Here is a 21,365-nt window from a genome sequence, read left to right as displayed (position 1 = left end):
ATTTGTATTGTGCAGCAGTGGTGAGCGGTTCTGCAGCGATACTGCAGCTACACAGAGTAACAAACGCAATTAGAAAAAATAGTTATAACTGGTGTGATATACCAGTCCCCCCCAAAAAAAACTGATTGAAGCGGGGTGTTATATACTTTCTTTATAGTGCATTTGGATACTGTATAGTGCATTTGCACATGTGTGTAAGCGAAAATGATATTGCCGATATTTCGCATTGAAAAAAAAATTATGAATGGAGATAGCAAATTCGAATAATACATCCGGTATGTCACTGTCCATGTTGTGGGACTATTTGTGCACTTCTAGTAATTATTTCTTGGCTGCAAATATGAGCTGAAGGTTTTTCAGGTTCGCCTGCCATTAAAATGAATGGGACCCGCCGCAAACTTGTGGTTCGCGAACCGTCCCTGCAGATGTTCGTCCATCACTACCTGCCTTCTCCCTGAAGTAGTGGTTCTCACAGATGAGCTGGATCTTTCTCTCCAGGCTTGCCAAGCTAACTCTCACTCCTGATAGGAAGTCAGACCAGCCCACTCCTATTAACATAGAATTGAGTGGTTAGCTCCATATCCAGTGCTACAAATATGCATTCTGCTGGTGTAACAATGCATAGCATGTCAAAAACATTACAAATATTACATTACAAATAGAGATGAGCAAATTTTTAAAAAAATTGATTCGTCTGGTTCGCCCAATTTGTTGAAAAAAATCTGTTTGATCCGAATTTATTCCCGGCGAATCGCGCTAAAAAACTGCTATTTCCTGGCCGCAGAGAGCCTTTATAGTGGTGTAGAACACTGTGCCTTGCGGTAACACGCATAGGGAGTCTGCTCTGGTAGTCAAATAATACTGTGAGTCCGTATGACATGCAGATGATAGGTGTCGCTCTTAGAATCACTGCACACTTCACTTATTTGGGCAGTCACGGGGCCAAAACTGACCAAATAACTCAAGCATGAACTCAGCCTTACAGGTCGATGTTAGCTCCAAGAAGAAGCGCACTCCTTTTACACCGTCATCAGCTGATTCCACATAGATGTCTACAGAACCTGTTCTATTAAACGCTTATACAAGTAGAGACTCCCGACAGAGTGGAGAGGGTGTCAGCAGTAAGTTTGTGTTGGCATAACTGATTATTTTGCCCTTCCTCTGATCCGTCAGAACAATAACCTCCAAAAAATGGATCCTGTCTGTTGAGCATCTGCCTTCACTCGGTAAGCATTTGGTCAGTAATCTATCAGTATTGCTAATGCCAAAAAAATCTAATAAATAAATAAAAAGGAAATTAAAACACCCCAAAAAAGTCTAATTTTGTCACTTCACCACACAATGGCTAATAGGCCCTTTTTCCCACTAAAAATACATGTCAAAAATGGCTGTAATTTTCTCACTTCACGACACAACGGCAAATACTTTTTTGTGCCACTTTTATACACATAAAAAAGGGCTTTAGAACATATAACTGCACCGCTGAACGGCAAATATATATATATTTTTTTACACTAATACACGCCACAAAAGGCTTTAGAACATATAACTGCACCGCTGAACGGCAAATTTATTTTTCTTTTGTCAATAATACATGCCACAAAAGGCTTTAGAACATATAACTGCACCGCTGATGGCAAATATATTTTTTGCCACTATTACACGACAAAAAGGGCTGCACCGCACAAGGGCAAATAAGACGTAAAAATATTTCCTTGTAATAAACCCTGTTAATGGCAGTATCAAACAGCACTTGCACCCCAATAACAAGAACGGTGTGCTGGAATTACAGAGCTATATAATGGCAATTTGGGTCCCCAGTCAGTGCAGCAAGGATTGTTCCTATTACCCAGGCGGTCACCTCCCCGACTGAACCCTGTTTAACATAAATGCTGTGGAATGATTCCTCCCTATCCTTTCCCTACACCTTGAATAATCTTTACCTGAACTTGTAAATCTTTTTTTTTAGCACAATAAAGTCTTTCCTAGCACTTTCCCTAGTGCCTGCTGCCGTCTCTCCCTGCACTAAGTACACTGGAAAATGGCAGAATCCAAGATGGCTGAGGCTATTTATAGAGCTGTGACATCATAGGGCTGGCTGGCTGCTGATTGGCTGCATGCATGGCATTGTGGATGATCCCACGTTCCCAGAGTTCCTTGCTCCATGTCCTCACATGTGCAGCAACCATTTTAGGAAAAAAATGTGATTCGTTACCATGAGGCATGAGGAAATTCGGATTCGGATTGAATTCCACTTTGTCAACTTCGATTCGCTCATCTCTAATTACAAACCAAAACTTTGCATATACCCCCAAGTCTGGGGTACTGCACATGGCTCTACATGACATGAGACATGAAGCTGATTCTCATCACATTTACCTACTACAAGTAGGCTCAGAACACTTTAGGCATTGTGTATATATATATATATATATATATATTAAAAAGGAACAGGGTGGACGAAAGATACGTGTCACCGAGGTTCCTGGCCAGGGTTTTCCCTGAAGTGTCAGTTTTGCAATTGCAGTCTGACACTTGAGCTGTTAGTATGGCTGTAAAGCCAATCCGGGCCGGTTCTTATTGGGAGCAGCCAAAGAGCAGGGTGGGTGGCTGTTCCCCACGGTTCCAGGCCGGGTTTTGGCTGGGATATAAAAACCCAGCCAGCACGTTCAGATGGGGAAGATTATCCTCCATGACAGAGAAGCTGTGGAGTCTGTGTCTTGAGACACTGAGGCCATCTATTTGTGAGAGCCGCATGCTGGGGAAACAGGCCTCTAAAGCCTGCTGTGGACTGCGGGTGGAAATCTGCTGACCAAGTGAAGGCTTTTTGCACTGTGGACTTTCTGTGGTGTGAACAGGCACCAAAACTGAACACTGTTACTTTTGGCTTGTTTTTTCCTATGTGTGAATAAACACTGAACTTTGCTTTTCAACCTTGTTTTGGCCTCTGTATTGCGTCCACTTACCCGGCCTACCAGAGTGAATCCCCACTATATATTTATATATATATATATATATATATATATACTATAGAAAGGTCTTGCATGGTTTTCTATGCTTTGCAAACTAAACAGTGGAGAACCTGTATACTCACGGATTAAATGTGAACTCTGAATTTTAATATCAGCATTTGTTATACTGAGCAGTTTTAGTAGAAAGACCCCCGAAATATGGTAAGGCTAACACCTGCGCGGTAACAACACATAACCTTTGAGACTTGGTAGTCATGTACTGTTGCCAGGGGTGGACTGGAAACTTAAAGTGGCCCTGTTTTGTCGTTGGGTCCAAATTGATGGAAGGCAGGGCCAGCAATACCGTACTGTGGTACATTATACCACCCCAACAGAGCCAAATACCACAGTCCATCACAAAATACTGCCAGCAGCACCAAATACATCCCCAAAAACTTCCACTGGCCAGCCAGTGTAAGGTCTATGGCCAATCTGCTCCTGGTTGTTGCTGACACATTACTTCTAATGCCATTGATTGTCTGGCAGCTTTGAAGTGCATGTAGATGGCATGTCACAGTTCCAGTCTGGGAGGTGCCATGCTGGAACCAGAAGACTTGGGCAGATCAGTTTTCAACATGCCCAATCGTTTTGTTCTCAGGGATGTAAGTGCCACAGAGCTGCCTGGCATTGTCTTACTTCCACTTGAAAATACATGAACACTCAGCTGAAGTGAGTCTGCCTGTGGCAGTCAAGAAAGATAGCATTCTGCAGACACCTATCTAAAATGTATGGCCTGTCACAGTACTGCTCTTATTTTCAATCTAGGCCTCATGCACACGACAGTGTTTTTTCACTGTCAGTGATTTGGCTTCAGTGGTCCGTGTCCGATTTTGCTTCAGTTGTGTTTCCTTGTGTCTTCCTTTTTTTTGGTCTGACAGGAAAAAAAAAAAAAAAGGAAGGTTAATGAAAAGTGTAATTTTATTGCACCAAGGTCTTGTAGAAAAAAACGGACATGGATGATATACCTGTTGTGCATCCGTTTTTTTTTGATGGACCCATTGACTTGAATGGGTCTGTCCTCCGTTTTCCACTGACAAGAATAGGACAGGTTATATTTTTTTGACGAACTGGAATCACGGACGCGGAGAAAAAACGGAGGACTATCAGTTTTCTTTCACAGCTCAATAGAAATGAATGGGACCTCCACTAAACTGTGAAAAATGACAGAACGGACGCGGATGCACACAATGGTTGTGTGCATGAGGCCTTATCGAGGAAGAAGAGGAGGAGAGAGAGAGAGAAAAGGAGGAGAGAATATTCTTGTTAACTGTAATTTCTGCACACTAGATATAGGGGGAATTTATTATGAGAGTAAAATTTGAAGTCAGTTTTGCTTCAGTCTGCATTTGCGCACTTTGTACCAGATTTATCAAATGTCACACATCATTTGATAGATGTGCATTTTTAAACCTAATATTTTTGTCTAGAAAAGCTGCTCCAGATTTTTCAGACCACCCTCCTGAGTAAGTTTGTAAAAAAAAGTCATAGTAATATTTCTAGAATAGTTCAGAAATGAATTAACATACTGTAGCTAACTACACCCACTTTTCAAAACTGAAGTGAGAGGTGTAAAATAGCACAACTTTTGAAAACTGAACTCTGGACTGCAGGGCATGCTAAATTCCACCTAAAGCAGTTATGCCTCAGGCATACATGTAAATGATTATAAATGTGGTCTGATTACACACTGGGTCCTGGGCAAAAGGGTGTAAAAGTGCTTCCCCCACTGCCCTATAAAAGGGCTCTCAGGGGCTACTTTTGGGTAGTGTACCTATTGGTGAGAGATTGTTGACTGCTATAACACACTTAAAGACATTTTGCCCAGTTGACTGACTTTGAGAGGGATTGCATCATTGGGGGTGCATCATTGGCTCCAGACCTAGCTTTCAGGAGGTATTGAGAGCAGTGGTTACATGGGAAACGCTGGGATACCACCTTCAGCAGCCTCAGATGGCCCATACAGACCACCAGTAGAGAAGATTTTTTTAATTAATGAACAAGCACGAGCAGCTCCCACAGTTTAATTGTCCACCACCCAGACACAGGTGTCACCTTCATTACACAATCCAGTCTCTGGTGCCATGACACCCATTATGTGTTCTACCATTGACAGCAGCCACATCGTCTTCATTTACAGTGGTGTCATAAATGAGAAACCTGGACCCTATCATCTTTAGCAACAAATCCAGGGTCTGTTTGGGATCTGACAATAGTTGGGTTAGAGTATGGAGGCCTTGTTGTGAGCACTTTATTCCTGCCTCTGCTGTGAGTAGGGCTCTGAGGAGACATTACACATGATGGTCAACCATAGTGACTCGAGGGACGCTAACAGCTCAGGTCGCATGTGTAGCCTCTCATGGTAGGGCTTCCAACTAGAATTTTTCAGCAGGATAATGTGCACATACACAGCAAAGGTTTCCCAGGAATGTCTCTACCAGATTGCAACACTTCCTTGACCTATCTGGTCCCCAGATTTATTGCCAATTGAGCATTTATGGGAAACGCTGGGATGCAAGCTTCAGCAGCCAATGAGTGTGCAGGATCTACAAGCCCAGATGCAACATCTGTGGTCAAATGTGCCACAGGATACCATATGGAACCTGCATGCCTCCAGGCCCAGCCTTATCTCATCTTTTATCCAGGCTAGAGGAGGGTGAACAGGGGACTATAGCCTTCTTTTCAATTGAACAGTTTTCCCCAGTAAACTTATTATTTCACTCTAATACTGTAATTACTTATATCATCATTTTATTGTTAGGCACACAGTCCCTGCCCCCCACTGTTCTGCTGTAACATGTTGATCGCAGACGCAGCACTACTCACCATGCCATCTGGTGTCCTGGCCTTAAGCATCGCAGGCTGCCACCTCCATGCTGCTGCCCAGGGTTCCAGTCTCTGTCTCCCTAGGGTGTGTGCACACTCACCTCCGGCCTCTTAAAGGGCGAGTGTGTGAGCTTGCTAAACCTTCCCCAGGCAATGTCTAGGGCAGTGATGGCTAACCTTGGCACTCCAGCTGTGGTGAAACTACGACTCCCAGCATGCTCCATTTATTTCTATAGAGTTCTGAGAGCAGCCAAGCAAGAGGGGCATCTTGGGAGTTGTAGTTCTACCACAGCTGGAGTGCCAAGGTTAGCCATCACTGATCTAGGGGTTCCTGGATATTTAAAGGGGTTGTCTCAGGAAAAAATATATTTTCAAATCAGCACTTGGATCTGAATTCTTTTGTAATTGCATGTAATTAAAGGGCTTCTGTCACCCCACTAAAGTGATTTTTTTTTTTGGGCTAGTGAAATTAGTTATATTGCGATATATGACAATATAATTGTGTTACTTACTTTGATCCAGCAGTTTCTGCCAAAAACGAAGTTTTATAATATGTAAATTCGGTCTCTAACAGCAAGTAGGGCGGCTACTTGCTGCTGCAGAAATCCGCCCCCTCGTCGTGTTGATTGACAGGGCCAGCCGGGATCTCCTCCTCCGGCCAGCCCTGTCGGCATTTCAAAAATCGCGCGCCTGTGTTGATTCGGCGCAGGCGCTCTGAGATGAGGAGGCTCGTCTCCTCAGAACTCCCTCAGTGCGCCTGCGCCGATGACATCACCGAAATAGAAGACGTCATCGGCGCAGGCGCACTGAGGGAGTGCTAAGGAGACGAGCCTCCTCATCTCAGAGCGCCTGCGCCGAATCAACACAGGCGCGCGATTTTTGAAATGCCGACAGGGCTGGCCGGAGGAGGAGATCCCGGCTGGCCCTGTCAATCAACACGACGAGGGGGCGGATTTCTGCAGCAGCTAGCAGCAAGTAGCCGCCCTACTTGCTGGTAGAGACCGAATTTACATATTATAAAACTTCGTTTTTTGCAGAAACTGCTGGATCAAAGTAAGTAACACAATTATATTGTCATATATCGCAATATAACTAATTTCACCAGCCCAAAAAAAAAATATCACTTTAGTGGGGTGACAGAAGCCCTTTAAAGATTTTGCATAGCCACTGAGTTATTCAATAAAATGCATCTATATAGTACCAGATATTTCTTGGACCTGCTCTCTGAGGTGTCCGCACATGCTCAGTTTCATCCTTCAACTGCCTCCTGAGCTGTGATTGGTAGAGCTGAGACACGCCCGCTTAGCTGCAGCAGAAAAGACACTCCCCTAAGCTGTCAGCTTAATATAAATCTAGCAGAGCAATGAATGGGGAGATCTCTGGGTCCATGTGAGGTGCAGGGCTGGTTCTAGCTTTGTTAGAAAGATGTTGCCATGTACTACACATTGTCTGATTTTATTTGTTTTACATTAGTCATGAATAAGCCCTTTAAGGCATCCTCTTCAGGCAGAGGGGGCCTTAGCTTTAAGGTATCTTAGTGAACAGAAAATGTTTTGAAGTCTTGTGGTTTAGCAATTTGTCTGTGATTCGCCTGCATCCTCTCCTGCCCCATTATCCAGTGTGTCTCCATTCCTGACCCACCCTGCATGTGTGATCCTGCACCTTCAGTTTTGTTTGCATTTTGAGTTAACCCAGTTTGTCAGCCCTGCAAACACCAAGTCTGCCCTGCCTGTGTCTGAACTACTGCCCTGCCAGCCAGTCTATCCTGTGTCTGCATTCATCTACACTTTACCTGGACCTGAAAACTAGCAAACAAGTGACTGGTCAGACCATATTTGCAGTTTTGGTGCATTTCTAGTTATCCTGAGGCCCTGGTGCTTTTGCCAAGGTTCCGGACTCCAACAGGGTTGACTGCCAACTATACTGGAACTATCCCAAGAGGTAGCATTCTGGTTGTTCCCCTGCCGCAACGTCCAGATCCCTGTACAGTGGTTAAAGAGTGAATAATAGGTGAGGCCCAGAATAACTCCTTTATGGTTTAGCCCAAAGCCAAACCAGTTAGATGGCACAGTGGGTCCACGTTCAATGATCTGTAACATAAATTCACGGATATAAGGTTATATTCATTCCAAAATTCTTGTTTTTTGTTTTTTTTTGTTAATGAATGTGTATTACACTTTTGTTATATGTGTATAAATATGTGTGTGTATCTTTATGTAAATATTAGAAAACTGAATATTTTCATTGCATTGGCACTGAAATGTTAACGGAAGCACAGTGATCTTCTGGGAAGGGGTGGTGTAGATTTTCAGATTGCCTGAGTGGCTCATTTTAATTATGACAGCACTCCAGATGTTTTATTCATGTACTTTGTAGGAAATGACTTTGGACAGCTACACACAACCAAGTGACCTCATAGAACAATTAGAGAGGGCTGAGCTCATGTATTTTCTACAGTGATGTACATGAGCATTAATAAGTAGGGATGAGCGAACCCGAACTGTATAGTTCGGGTTCGTACCGAATTTTGGGGTGTCCGTGACACGGACCCGAACCCGGACATTTTCGTAAAAGTCCGGGTTCGGGTTCGGTGTTCGTCGCTTTCTTCGCGCTTTTGTGACGCTTTCTTGGCGCTTTTTGAAAGGCTGCAAAGCAGCCAATCAACAAGCGTCATACTACTTGCCCCAAGAGGCCATCACAGCCATGCCTACTATTGGCATGGCTGTGATTGGCCAGAGCACCATGTGACCCAGCCTCTATTTAAGCTGGAGTCACATAGCGCCGCCCGTCACTCTGCTCTGATTAGCGTAGGGAGAGGTTGCGGCTGCGACAGTAGGGCGAGATTAGGCAGATTAACTCCTCCAAAGGACTTGATTAACTGATCGATCTGCAGCTGTGGATCATTGAGCTGCTGATCCTCAATTGCTCACTGTTTTTAGGCTGCACAGACCGTTTGTCAGTCTCATTTTTCTGGGGTGATCGGCGGCCATTTTGTGTCTTGTGGTGCGCCAGCACAAGCTGCGACCAAGTGCATTTAACCCTCAATGGTGTGGTTGTTTTTTGGCTAAAGCCTACATCAGGGTGAAGCTGTGACACCAAGTGCATTTAACCAGCAATAGTCTGTTCATTTTTTGGCCATATACAAAATCAGGGGCAAGCTGCGCCTGTCACCAAGTGCATTTAACCCTCAATGGTGTGGTTGTTTTTTGGCTAAAGCCTACATCAGGGTGAAGCTGTCACACCAAGTGCATTTAACCAGCAATAGTCTGTTCATTTTTTGGCCATATACAAAATCAGGGGCAAGCTGCGCCTGTCACCAAGTGCATTTAACCCTCAATGGTGTGGTTGTTTTTTGGCTAAAGCCTACATCAGGGTGAAGCTGTCACACCAAGTGCATTTAACCAGCAATAGTCTGTTCATTTTTTGGCCATATACAAAATCAGGGGCAAGCTGCGCCTGTCACCAAGTGCATTTAACCCTCAATGGTGTGGTTGTTTTTTGGCTAAAGCCTACATCAGGGTGAAGCTGTCACACCAAGTGCATTTAACCAGCAATAGTCTGTTCATTTTTTGGCCATATCCCAGTCTAATTCTGTCACTAAATCCATACCGGTCACCCAGCGCCTAAATACTAGGCCTCAAATTTATATCCAGCTAAATCTGTCCCTAGTGCTGTAGCTGGGCGAGTTATTTAGTGTCCGTTCAAGCACATTTCTTGTTCTGGGTTGAAATACAATTCCCAATTTAGCAATTTCATAATTTAGTGGTTCCTGCTATATCAGAGCTCTTTGAAATCTATCCCAAAAAGGGTATATAATATTGAAGGTGCACATAGGGTCATTCAGAGTAACTTCACACACACCCGCTACTGTGTATTTCCAAGTCTAATTCTGTCACTAAATCCATACCGGTGACCCAGCGCCTAAATACTAGGCCTCAAATTTAATTCCCTCTAAATCTCTCGTTACCCACCGCTGTACTGTTGTTGCTGGGCAAGATATTTAGTGTCCGTCAAAGCACATTTTTTGTTCTGGGTTGAAGTACAATTCCCAATTTAGCAATTTCATAATTTAGTGGTTTCTGCTATATCAGAGCTATTTGAAATCTATCCCAAAAAGGGTATATAATATTGAAGGTGCACATAGGGTCATTCAGAATAACTTCACACACACCCGCTACTGTGTATTTCCAAGTCTAATTCTTTCACTAAACCCATACCTGTCACCCAGCGCCTAAATACTAGGCCTCAAATTTAAATCCCTCTAAATCTCTCGTTACCGTTGTCCTGTTGTAGCTGGGAAAGTTATTTAGTGCCCGTCAAAGCACATTTTTTGTTCTGGGTTGAAGTACAATTCCCAATTTAGCAATTTCATAATTTAGTGGTTCCTGCTATATCAGAGCTATTTGAAATCTATCCCAAAAAGGGTATATAATATTGAAGGTGCACATAGGGTCATTCAGAATAACTTCACACACACCCGCTACTGTGTATTTCCAAGTCTAATTCTGTCACTAAATCCATACCGGTGACCCAGCGCCTAAATACTAGGCCTCAAATTTAATTCCCTCTAAATCTCTCGTTACCCACCGCTGTACTGTTGTTGCTGGGCAAGATATTTAGTGTCCGTCAAAGCACATTTTTTGTTCTGGGTTGAAGTACAATTCCCAATTTAGCAATTTCATAATTTAGTGGTTTCTGCTATATCAGAGCTATTTGAAATCTATCCCTAAAAGGGTATATAATATTGAAGGTGCACATAGGGTCATTCAGAATAACTTCACACACACCCGCTACTGTGTATTTCCAAGTCTAATTCTGTCACTAAATCCATACCGGTGACCCAGCGCCTAAATACTAGGCCTCAAATTTAATTCCCTCTAAATCTCTCGTTACCCACCGGTGTACTGTTGTTGCTGGGCAAGATATTTAGTGTCCGTCAAAGCACATTTTTTGTTCTGGGTTGAAGTACAATTCCCAATTTAGCAATTTCATAATTTAGTGGTTTCTGCTATATCAGAGCTATTTGAAATCTATCCCTAAAAGGGTATATAATATTGAAGGTGCACATAGGGTCATTCAGAATAACTTCACACACACCCGCTACTGTGTATTTCCAAGTCTAATTCTGTCACTAAACCCATACCTGTCACCCAGCGCCTAAATACTAGGCCTCAAATTTAAATCCCTCTAAATCTCTCGTTACCGTTGTCCTGTTGTAGCTGGGAAAGTTATTTAGTGCCCGTCAAAGCACATTTTTTGTTCTGGGTTGAAGTACAATTCCCAATTTAGCAATTTCATAATTTAGTGGTTCCTGCTATATCAGAGCTATTTGAAATCTATCCCAAAAAGGGTATATAATATTGAAGGTGCACATTGGGTCATTCAGAATAACTTCACACACACGCTTCTGTGCATTTCCAAGTCTAATTCTGTCACTAAATCCATACCGGTGACCCAGCGCCTAAATACTAGGCCTCAAATTTAATTCCCTCTAAATCTCTCGTTACCCACCGCTGTACTGTTGTTGCTGGGCAAGATATTTAGTGTCCGTCAAAGCACATTTTTTGTTCTGGGTTGAAGTACAATTCCCAATTTAGCAATTTCATAATTTAGTGGTTTCTGCTATATCAGAGCTATTTGAAATCTATCCCTAAAAGGGTATATAATATTGAAGGTGCACATAGGGTCATTCAGAATAACTTCACACACACCCGCTACTGTGTATTTCCAAGTCTAATTCTGTCACTAAATCCATACCGGTGACCCAGCGCCTAAATACTAGGCCTCAAATTTAATTCCCTCTAAATCTCTCGTTACCCACCGCTGTACTGTTGTTGCTGGGCAAGATATTTAGTGTCCGTCAAAGCACATTTTTTGTTCTGGGTTGAAGTACAATTCCCAATTTAGCAATTTCATAATTTAGTGGTTTCTGCTATATCAGAGCTATTTGAAATCTATCCCTAAAAGGGTATATAATATTCAAGGTGCACATTGGGTCATTCAGAATAACTTCACACACACACGCTTCTGTGCATTTCCAAGTCTAATTCTGTCACTAAATCCATACCGGTCACCCAGCGCCTAAATACTAGGCCTCAAATTTATATCCAGCTAAATCTGTCCTTAGTGCTGTAGCTGGGCGAGTTATTTAGTGTCCGTTCAAGCACATTTCTTGTTCTGGGTTGAAATACAATTCCCAATTTAGCAATTTCATAATTTAGTGGTTTCTGCTATATCAGAGCTATTTGAAATCTATCCCTAAAAGGGTATATAATATTCAAGGTGCACATTGGGTCATTCAGAATAACTTCACACACACCCGCTACTGTGTATTTCCAAGTCTAATTCTGTTACTAAACCCATACCTGTCACCCAGCGCCTAAATACTAGGCCTCAAATTCATATCCAGCTAAATCTGTCGTTAGTGCTGTAGCTGGGCGAGTTATTTAGTGTCCGTTCAAGCACATTTCTTGTTCTGGGTTGAAATACAATTCCCAATTTAGCAATTTCATAATTTAGTGGTTTCTGCTATATCAGAGCTATTTGAAATCTATCCCTAAAAGGGTATATAATATTCAAGGTGCACATAGGGTCATTCAGAATAACTTCACACACACGCTACTGTGCATTTCCAAGTCTAATTCTGTCACTAAATCCATACCGGTCACCCAGCGCCTAAATACTAGGCCTCAAACGCAGCCGCCTGTCTACAGCCAATGTGGACAAGCTGACGTTCATAAAAATGAACCAGGCATGGATCCCACAGGATCTGTCCGTCCCTTGTCCAGATTAGACATTAACTACCTCCCCTTAACCATATATTATTGGACTCCAGGGCACTTCCTCATTCAATCCTATTTTTATTTTCATTTTACCATTATATTGCGAGGCTACCCAAAGTTGAATGAACCTCTCCTCTGTCTGGGTGCCGGGGCCTAAATATATGCCAATGGACTGTTCCAATGTTGGGTGATGTGAAGCCTGATTCTCTGCTATGACATGCAGACTGATTCTCTGCTGACATGAAGCCAGATCCTCTGTTACGGGACCTCTCTCCTCTGCCTGTGTGCTGGGCCTAAATTTATGAAAATGGACTCTTACAGTGGTGGGTGACGTGAAGCCTGATTCTCTGCTATGATATGAAGACTGATTCTCTGCTGACATGAAGCCAGATTGTCTGTTACGGGACCTCTCTCCTCTGCCTGGGTGCTGGGCCTAAATATATGCCAATGGACTGTTGCAGTGGTGGCTGACGTGAAGCCTCATTCTCTGCTATGACATGCAGACTGATTCTCTGCTGACATGAAGCCAGATTGTCTGTTACGGGACCTCTCTCCTCTGCCTGGGTGCTGGGTAGTGTTGAGCGCGAATATTCGAAAAGCAAATTTTTTTCGCGAATATCGCAACTTCGCGATTTCGCGAATATTTCGAATATAGTGCTATATATTCGTAAAAACGAATATTCGTTTTTTGTTTTTTCCCCCCCCCACAAAATTACAGTACACATATAATTGATTGTTTCCCAAAGGTCCAACAGCTCAGATCTTACTCACATTGCCTAGAAAGTGATTGAGGCGCGAATCTTCGTAAGGCGATTTTATTAGCGCACATGCGAATATCGGCACGTCCCAGAACAGAGGCAAAGGGCTTTGCATTCATACATTAGTGAATTGAGTTGCGAATCTTCGTAAGGCGATTTTATTAGCGCACATGCGAATATCGGCACGTCCCAGAACAGAGGCACAGGGCTTTGCATTCATACATTAGTGAATTGAGTTGCGAATCTTCGTAAGGCGATTTTATTAGCGCACATGCGAATATCGGCACGTCCCAGAACAGAGGCAAAGGGCTTTGCATTCATACATTAGTGAATTGAGTTGCGAATCTTCGTAAGGCGATTTTATTAGCGCACATGCGAATATCGGCACGTCCCAGAACAGAGGCAAAGGGCTTTGCATTCATACATTAGTGAATTGAGTTGCGAATCTTCGTAAGGCGATTTTATTAGCGCACATGCGAATATCGGCACGTCCCAGAACAGAGGCAAAGGGCTTTGCATTCATACATTAGTGAATTGAGTTGCGAATCTTCGTAAGGCGATTTTATTAGCGCACATGCGAATATCTACACTTGTCCCAGAACAGAGGCAAAGGGCTTTGCATTCATACATTAGTGATTGAATTGAGCTGCGAATCTTCGTAAGGCGATTTTATTAACGCAAATGCAAATATCTACACTTGTCCCCAGAACAGAGAGGCAAAGGCCTGTGCATTCATATAGTATAGCACCATATTCGCGAATACGTAGAACTTCGTAAAATTTGATTAACGAAAATTCGTATTTTTTATTTTACTTTCCACCTTACAGATTACATTGATCTGTACTCTGTCAACTACTGTCATCACCCCCCACTGTATCTCGATTGATTCCCAAAAGTCTCACATTCCCTAGAAAGTGATTGAGGTGCGAATCTTCGTAAGGCGATTTTATTAGCGCACATGCGAATATCTACACTTGTCCCAGAACAGAGGCAAAGGGCATTGCATTCATACATTAGTGATTGAATTGAGTTGCGAATCTTCGTAAGGCGATTTCATTAGCGCACATGTGAATTTTGCATAGCATATGTATTATGCGATGCGAAAATTCGAATTATCGCATATGCGAAATAATAACGAATTTGAATAATCGCGAATATTTTACGAATATTCTTTCGAATATTCACAAAATTTCGCGAATTCGAATATGGGACATGCCGCTCAACACTAGTGCTGGGCCTAAATTTATGACAATGGACTGTTGCAGTGGTGGGTGACGTGAAGCCTGATTCTCTGCTATGACATGCAGACTGATTCTCTGCTGACATGAAGCCAGATTGTCTGTTACGGGACCTCTCTCCTCTGCCTGGGTGCTGGGCCTAAATATATGCCAATGGACTGTTGCAGTGGTGGCTGACGTGAAGCCTCATTCTCTGCTATGACATGCAGACTAATTCTCTGCTGACATGAAGACAGATTCTCTGTTACGGGACCTCTCTCCTCTGCCTGGGTGCCGGGGCCTAAATATCTGAGAATGGACTGTTCCAGTGGTGGGTGACGGGAAGCCAGATTCTCTGCTATGGAACCTCTCTCCAATTGATTTTGGTTAATTTTTATTTATTTAATTTTTATTTTTATTCATTTCCCTATCCACATTTGTTTGCAGGGGATTTACCTACATGTTGCTGCCTTTTGCAGCCCTCTAGCTCTTTCCTGGGCTGTTTTACAGCCTTTTTAGTGCCGAAAAGTTCGGGTCCCCATTGACTTCAATGGGGTTCGGGTTCGGGACGAAGTTCGGATCGGGTTCGGATCCCGAACCCGAACATTTCCGGGATGTTCGGCCGAACTTCTCGAACCCGAACATCCAGGTGTTCGCTCAACTCTATTAATAAGTACATTTGTTTCCTTTGTCACATTAAACATTTTCACAATACTATTAAATCAAAAGAGGACTATATTAAATTTTTGTGTTGCAAGCAATTTCTAATCAATTAAATTAAAAGATTAATATCTATGTTTTATCTACTGACCTGGGTATTTATTAAAATAGCATGTTTTTATTATTCGGGGTCTGTGAGCTTAAAGTGTGTTTCCACCTTGCTGTTTCTATGTTCTTAACCCTTTCAGTACCGAGCCACTTTTCACCTTAAATCCCAGACCGATTTTAGCAAATCTGACATGAGTCACTTTCCGTGGTAATAACTTTGGAACGATATTACTTATGCAAGCCATCCTGAGATTGTTTTCTTGTGATACATTGTAATTCATGACAGTGGTAAATTTGAGTCGATATATTTTACCTTTATTTATAAAATAATCCAAACTTTACCAAAAATTTTGATTTAAATTCCCAATTTTCTAACTTTGAATTTCTCTACTTTTAAGACAGATAGTAATACCTCATAAAATGGTTATCAATCAACAATCCCCATATGTCTGCTTTATGTTGCCATAATTTTGAGTATGTCATTGTATTTTTTGGGGACGTTAGAAGGCTTAGAAATTTAGAAGTAGTGGAGTAGGAATAGAGGAAAGAATCAACCTGGTAGATAATAAGCTACTGGAAATCCTTGGCGCAGTGCAAAAAACTAATCATAGCCTGGAGGATCTGACAACTAAGATTGCTTCGGTACAGGTTGACCTTTCCTTCATAAAGGAGGATATGAATAAAGTTAGGGAGAAGGTGAAGGAGCTGCAAATAACATCAGGAATTATGAAAAAGGATATAGAGGGGTTAAAGAAAAGAGTGGAGGGAATGGAGGAGGAAAAGAAGACTCTTTTAGAGAGAGTTACAATAATGGAAGATGTATCCAGGAGATCAAATATCAGAATAGTCGGATTTCCTGAGGGAACGGAAGGTGAGGATACAACAGGGTTTATTCAACAGTGGCTGCAAGATAGCTTTAAAGATAAGGGCCTAACTAACCTGTTTTCAGTGGAAAGAGCCCATAGAATACCAGGGAGACCCCCTATAAAAGGGGCTCCCCCGAGGGCAATCCCTGCCAAAATACAAAGTGCTAAAGACAGGGATACAATAATGCGAACCAAAAGAATGTTGCAAACAATTGAGTTTAATGGAAATAATATAGCAATTTATCCTGACTTCTCTAGGGCCACCCAGATTAAGAGGCGTGAGTTCAAAGAAGTGAAAAAGAGATTAGCGGATGCTCAGATACAATATTCCCTGTTGTACCCTACTAAGCTACGTATAATATATCGTGAACAGGTTAGGTTTTTTGGCTCCCCGGAGGAGGTGGCGGAGTGGTTGGATGATAAAGGAATAGGAACATGAAAGGCGCCAGACGGATTCATGGGGGAGGGGTAGGGGGTGGGAAGGGGTCGTGTGTAAGAGGTGGGGGAAAATCTCGATTTCTGACGACCAGATGGTGGGGGGGGGGGGGGGGAGAGGGAGGGACGAGGGGGGGACGAGGGGGGGGAGAGGGAGCAGGGTGGGAATGGTTGTCTTGGGAGATCTAATAGGGTCTAATGTGAAGAAAAAGTCAGTGACCAATCCAGATGAGTAGTATGAGTAGTATTATGACATGGAATGTAAGGGGCCTAGGAGATAGGGTTAAAAGGGTAATGGTCTTTGATATTGTCTGTAAACACCTCCCGGCGATTGTAGGATTAATGGAGACACATAGTATAAAGGACAAAATAAACCTGTTAAAGAAGAAATGGGCTCAGTATCAATATCACTCATGTTTCTCTACATACTCATCTGGAGTTAGTGTATATGTTCATTATAAAGTAGATTTCCGCCCAATTGACGAGAAAATAGATGACAGGGGTAGATATGTATTTCTTCATTGTCAATGGAATGGCATTGTATGCATTTTGGCCTTTGTGTATATACCCCCTCCATTTTCCCTAACGGTTATCCATAGATTAGTGGAGTATGCAGATTCAAGAGGTAAATGCCCCATATTAATTATGGGAGATCTAAATAACGTTATGAATGACGAGTTAGACAGATACTCTGTGTTCCCAAAGGTTAAACAGATGACAGGGCGACAATCAGTGCTGTGGAAAATATCGCAGGAACTATCCTTAATAGACGTGTGGAGATATCTCTACGATGACAAGCCAGGGTTCTCCTGTTTCAGCCGGGGAAATAAAATAATGTCCAGGATAGATTTGGCACTGGTTAGCTCAGAATTAGTACATAAAATCTCCAGTATGAAGTATGAAGTGAATAGTATCTCAGATCACTCCCCTGTTTGCCTGCGGTTTAAGACAAACTCAAGACCAACAACTCGTGAGTTTCGTTTGAACCCTCACTGGTTGAATTTAATCAAGGAGGAAGATGACATTAGAGTGAATATAGATGAATTCTGGAAATATAATTTAGGGTCAGCAGGCTCAGGATACGTCTGGGATGCCTTTAAGGCATTTCTACGCAGTATTTTTAAAATTTTCAACAAAACTCCCCAGACCATTTTTTTAAAGCACCAATTCAGTTATAAAGTGATTTTGAGGGGCTTACGTAATGGAAAACAGCCATAAATGACCCCATTTTAGAAACTACACCGCTCAAATTATTCAAAACTGATGTTACAAACTTTGTTAACCCTTGAGGTGTTCCATAAGAATTAAAGGAAAATGGAGGTGAAATTTTAAAATTTCACTTTTTGGGAGATTTTATGTTAATCAATTTTTTCTTGCAACACAGCAAGGGTTAAGAGCAAAATAAACCTCAATATATATTACTCTGATTCTGCAGTTTACAGAAATACCCCATATGTGGCAGTAAACTGCTCTATGGGCACATGGCAGAGGTCAGAAGGAAAGGAGCGCCATATGGAGTTTGGAGGCAGATTTCGCTAGAATGGTTTTTAGGCACCATTTTGTATTTGAAGAGACCCTGACATACCACTACAGTAGAAACCATCAAAAAGTGGCCCTATTTTGGAAACTACACCCCTTAAAGAATATATTAAGGGGGGTACTGAGCACTAAGCGTTTTACGGAATTTGGAAACACTTGGCTGTAAAAATAAAGTTTTGTTTCTTCCAATAAAATGTTGTTTTAGCCCCAAATTGTTAATTTTCACAAGGGGTAACAGGAGAAAAAGAACCCCATAATTTGTTGCCCATTTTCTCCTGAATATGGCAACACCCCATACGTGGTGGTAAACTGCTGTAGGGAATCTTGGCAGGACTCAGAATGGAAGGAGCACCATATGGTTTTTGCAGCACAGATTTTGATAGGTTTATGCTATTGGTTTTTATTTTTTAAGTTATTGTTTTATGTGGAGGTGACGGTTTGATTGATACCATTTTGGGGTACATAAGACTTTTTGATCACTTGGTATTAAACTTTTGTGAGGTGACCAGAAAATTGCTTTTTTGACACAGTTTTTTTTTTTTATGGCATTCACCTGAAGGGGTAGATCATGTGATATTTCTATAGAGCTGGTCGATACGGACGCGCCGATACCTAATATGTTTTTCCCTATTTTTTACAATTTTTTTTTAACTTTATTTGGGGAAAATAACACTTTTTTTTACTTGAAATTATTATTTTTTTTAACTTTATTTTTTTTTTACTTCTTTTTTCACTTTATTTTATGTCCCACTCTGGGACTTCAACTTTTAGGGGTCTGATCCCCTTTACAATGCATTACAATACTTCTGGGGGCACTGGGATGATGCTCTCCTGATCCTCGTTGCTGGACTTTGTCTTTTGGGCTCCAACGGACCAAATCCAGCAGTGTGGATCAGGTGAGCATGATCCTCACCCTGGGTCGGGCATGTCTGGGCCACTCTTTAACTGTCTGATAATCCCTTTAATCAACTTTTCAACTTTTTATACACCCACATGTATGTAATATATATAAGTCAAGGAAGTAGCAGGTATCGCTAAGATCTGCAGTTGATCACATTTTCCAGCACCTAGCTCCAATCTGTAGCAGTTGGAAAAGAAATTAAATTGGATTAAGTCGTGTGGGATGATTGTGTGTGATGCCTCCTGTTCGTTGATGAGCCAGTTATCAGCACTTGTCACAACTGAGAGGGACAAAATCCTTGAACTGAGAGACCTTGGTTTATTACTCTGGAAGATCAGTACACGGGCTGAGATATCAGCAATGTTCAGTTTGCATGTCCCGGTGATTGAACTGGAATGACAGCAAGTGGAGCATAGTGGAGAACCTTCGCATGGATGGATCAGCTGATTAGAAAAATGGCACTTAGTGATCCATTCTATACTGCAAGTAAAATTGGGTGTCACGTCCCAAGTCTAGGGCAGTAAACAGTGTCTACATAATCCATTAGAAGACTTTTGCATGACAATGGGCCACAGTCAAGACGTCCACCTACAGGTGTTTCATTGACCTCAAACCACCATTTCAAAGGCTATCATGATGCACAGCAAGACAAAAGTGGAGGCTGGACTGGAGGTCTATCCTCTTCAGCAATGAGTCCCGCTTTTGTCTCGGATGCAATGATAGCCTGAGATCTTTCTTGACATGACGTGGGCAACACCATGAAAAAGTTCACAAGGAAACATCTCACTGATCCTACTCCCAGAATAATGATGTGGGTGGCATAATGTAGAATAGCCAGACCCCTCTAGTCATTTCAGTTATACTATTAGCTCAGCGTTACAGTGATTTAGACTTGGAACCAGTGACTTCAGATCTATGATCCTATCATCTATTGAGGAGTGTATGTATACAAAAATAAAAAATTTATGAAAAAGTGAAAACTGAATTCCAAAAACTCTAATTACATATGTAAAATCACCATGAATGGCCGAATGAGACTAAAGAAAATACATTGATTGTGATATTGTGAAATAATCTTTTCTCACAGTGCTTGCCAGGATCATTAATGCTCCAGAATCACAGAATGTAACTTTTGGTTCGGAAGTGTCTCTAAGGTGTACAGCATCCGGCATTCCAGTCCCTTCCATCCGATGGTTTGAAAATGGGAAAGCAGTAAGTATATTTCTCTTTTTCTGATCTACTTACTACTTAATATATTTATTTTCAAGTACTGTGTAGAAATAAAGAAGGGGTAAAAAATCAAAGCATGTTGGAAAAAAAAAATCTGAAAAAAAAGCAAAATAGATATTCTATTTTACAGACATAGGTAGTTCTCACTGGGCAGTTGCTTCTTAGTAGCAAATAAGACCCACAGACAGTGTCGGACTGGGGTGCCCAGCAGTAAAATTTATTTTGGGGGCCCACCGTATGGATACATTCAATTATTACCTGCTCACACAGCAGCAAGATGCTACCAGATGATTGAATATGGAGGTCCCTGCAGCAACTTTGGGAAGGTAGGTCCTGAGGAAAAGGGTTGTTTCTTTAATAATCTATCACGTTTTTTATATGAGCATAGGCTGGTTGAGGAGCTCTACATTGGATATATGTATGTAGTGCAGTACATCTACTGTGTTATGTGCCACTTGTGCAGAGGTTGGGAGACTAGGGGCCCACCTAGCTCAGGGGCCTACTGGGGTCTTCAACTGTACCCCTGTGGGCCAGTCCTAGCCTGCCTAAAGGACAATTCTGTTTCTGTTATGAAATCTAAACCAATATAGGTTCACTTCTCCGGTTCTACATGCTATTTAAACTCTGTAATGAGAAATTAAACATTTCAAATTATTGTATTTTCTTTTGTCTAGGTTTTACCAGAATCTGTTGAAGAAAACATCAAAGATGGAGTAATTTTCTCCAAGTTGCACATTGTAGCGACCAGACCAGGCCTCTTTACTTGTATGGCAGATAACAAGCATAGTGGGAGTTTTGGCACAGCAAAAGCTGCAGCAACAATTAGCATATCAGGTTAGTCTGAAAATAATTAAATCATGTATATCTAGGTTAATCCTAGGGATGGGTTCCCACCTGCAGTTTTGATGCAGTTTTTTTACTCATCCAACGTAAATTGTAATGGAAGAGTTGAAAATGTGAAGGCAGAAGGCAAAGTCTAAATTGAACTCCCAATAAATCTACTTGTGGGAAGAAAACAAAATCCTAAATGAGCCT

The 21,365-nt window shown here is 41.9% G+C and overlaps 1 protein-coding gene across 2 annotated transcripts in view; it reads left to right on the top strand.

The window, feature by feature from the left end:
* Positions 1–21,365, top strand: part of LOC122920487 (muscle, skeletal receptor tyrosine protein kinase-like) — a 229,185-nt gene that overhangs the window by 136,545 nt on the left and 71,275 nt on the right. For both annotated transcript variants that reach the window (XM_044270028.1, XM_044270019.1), the window contains exons 6-7: positions 20,188–20,312; positions 21,005–21,164. In XM_044270028.1, coding sequence (XP_044125963.1) covers positions 20,188–20,312; positions 21,005–21,164 — 285 coding nt within the window. The remainder of the gene's footprint in view (positions 1–20,187; positions 20,313–21,004; positions 21,165–21,365) is intronic.

The sequence above is a fragment of the Bufo gargarizans genome, chromosome 1 (genome assembly GCF_014858855.1).
Source record: "Bufo gargarizans isolate SCDJY-AF-19 chromosome 1, ASM1485885v1, whole genome shotgun sequence".
In the NCBI taxonomy this organism is placed as follows: Eukaryota; Metazoa; Chordata; class Amphibia; order Anura; family Bufonidae; genus Bufo; species Bufo gargarizans.
The sequence above is the reverse complement of the archived record's forward strand: the minus strand, read 5'-3'. Positions and strand labels throughout refer to the sequence as shown.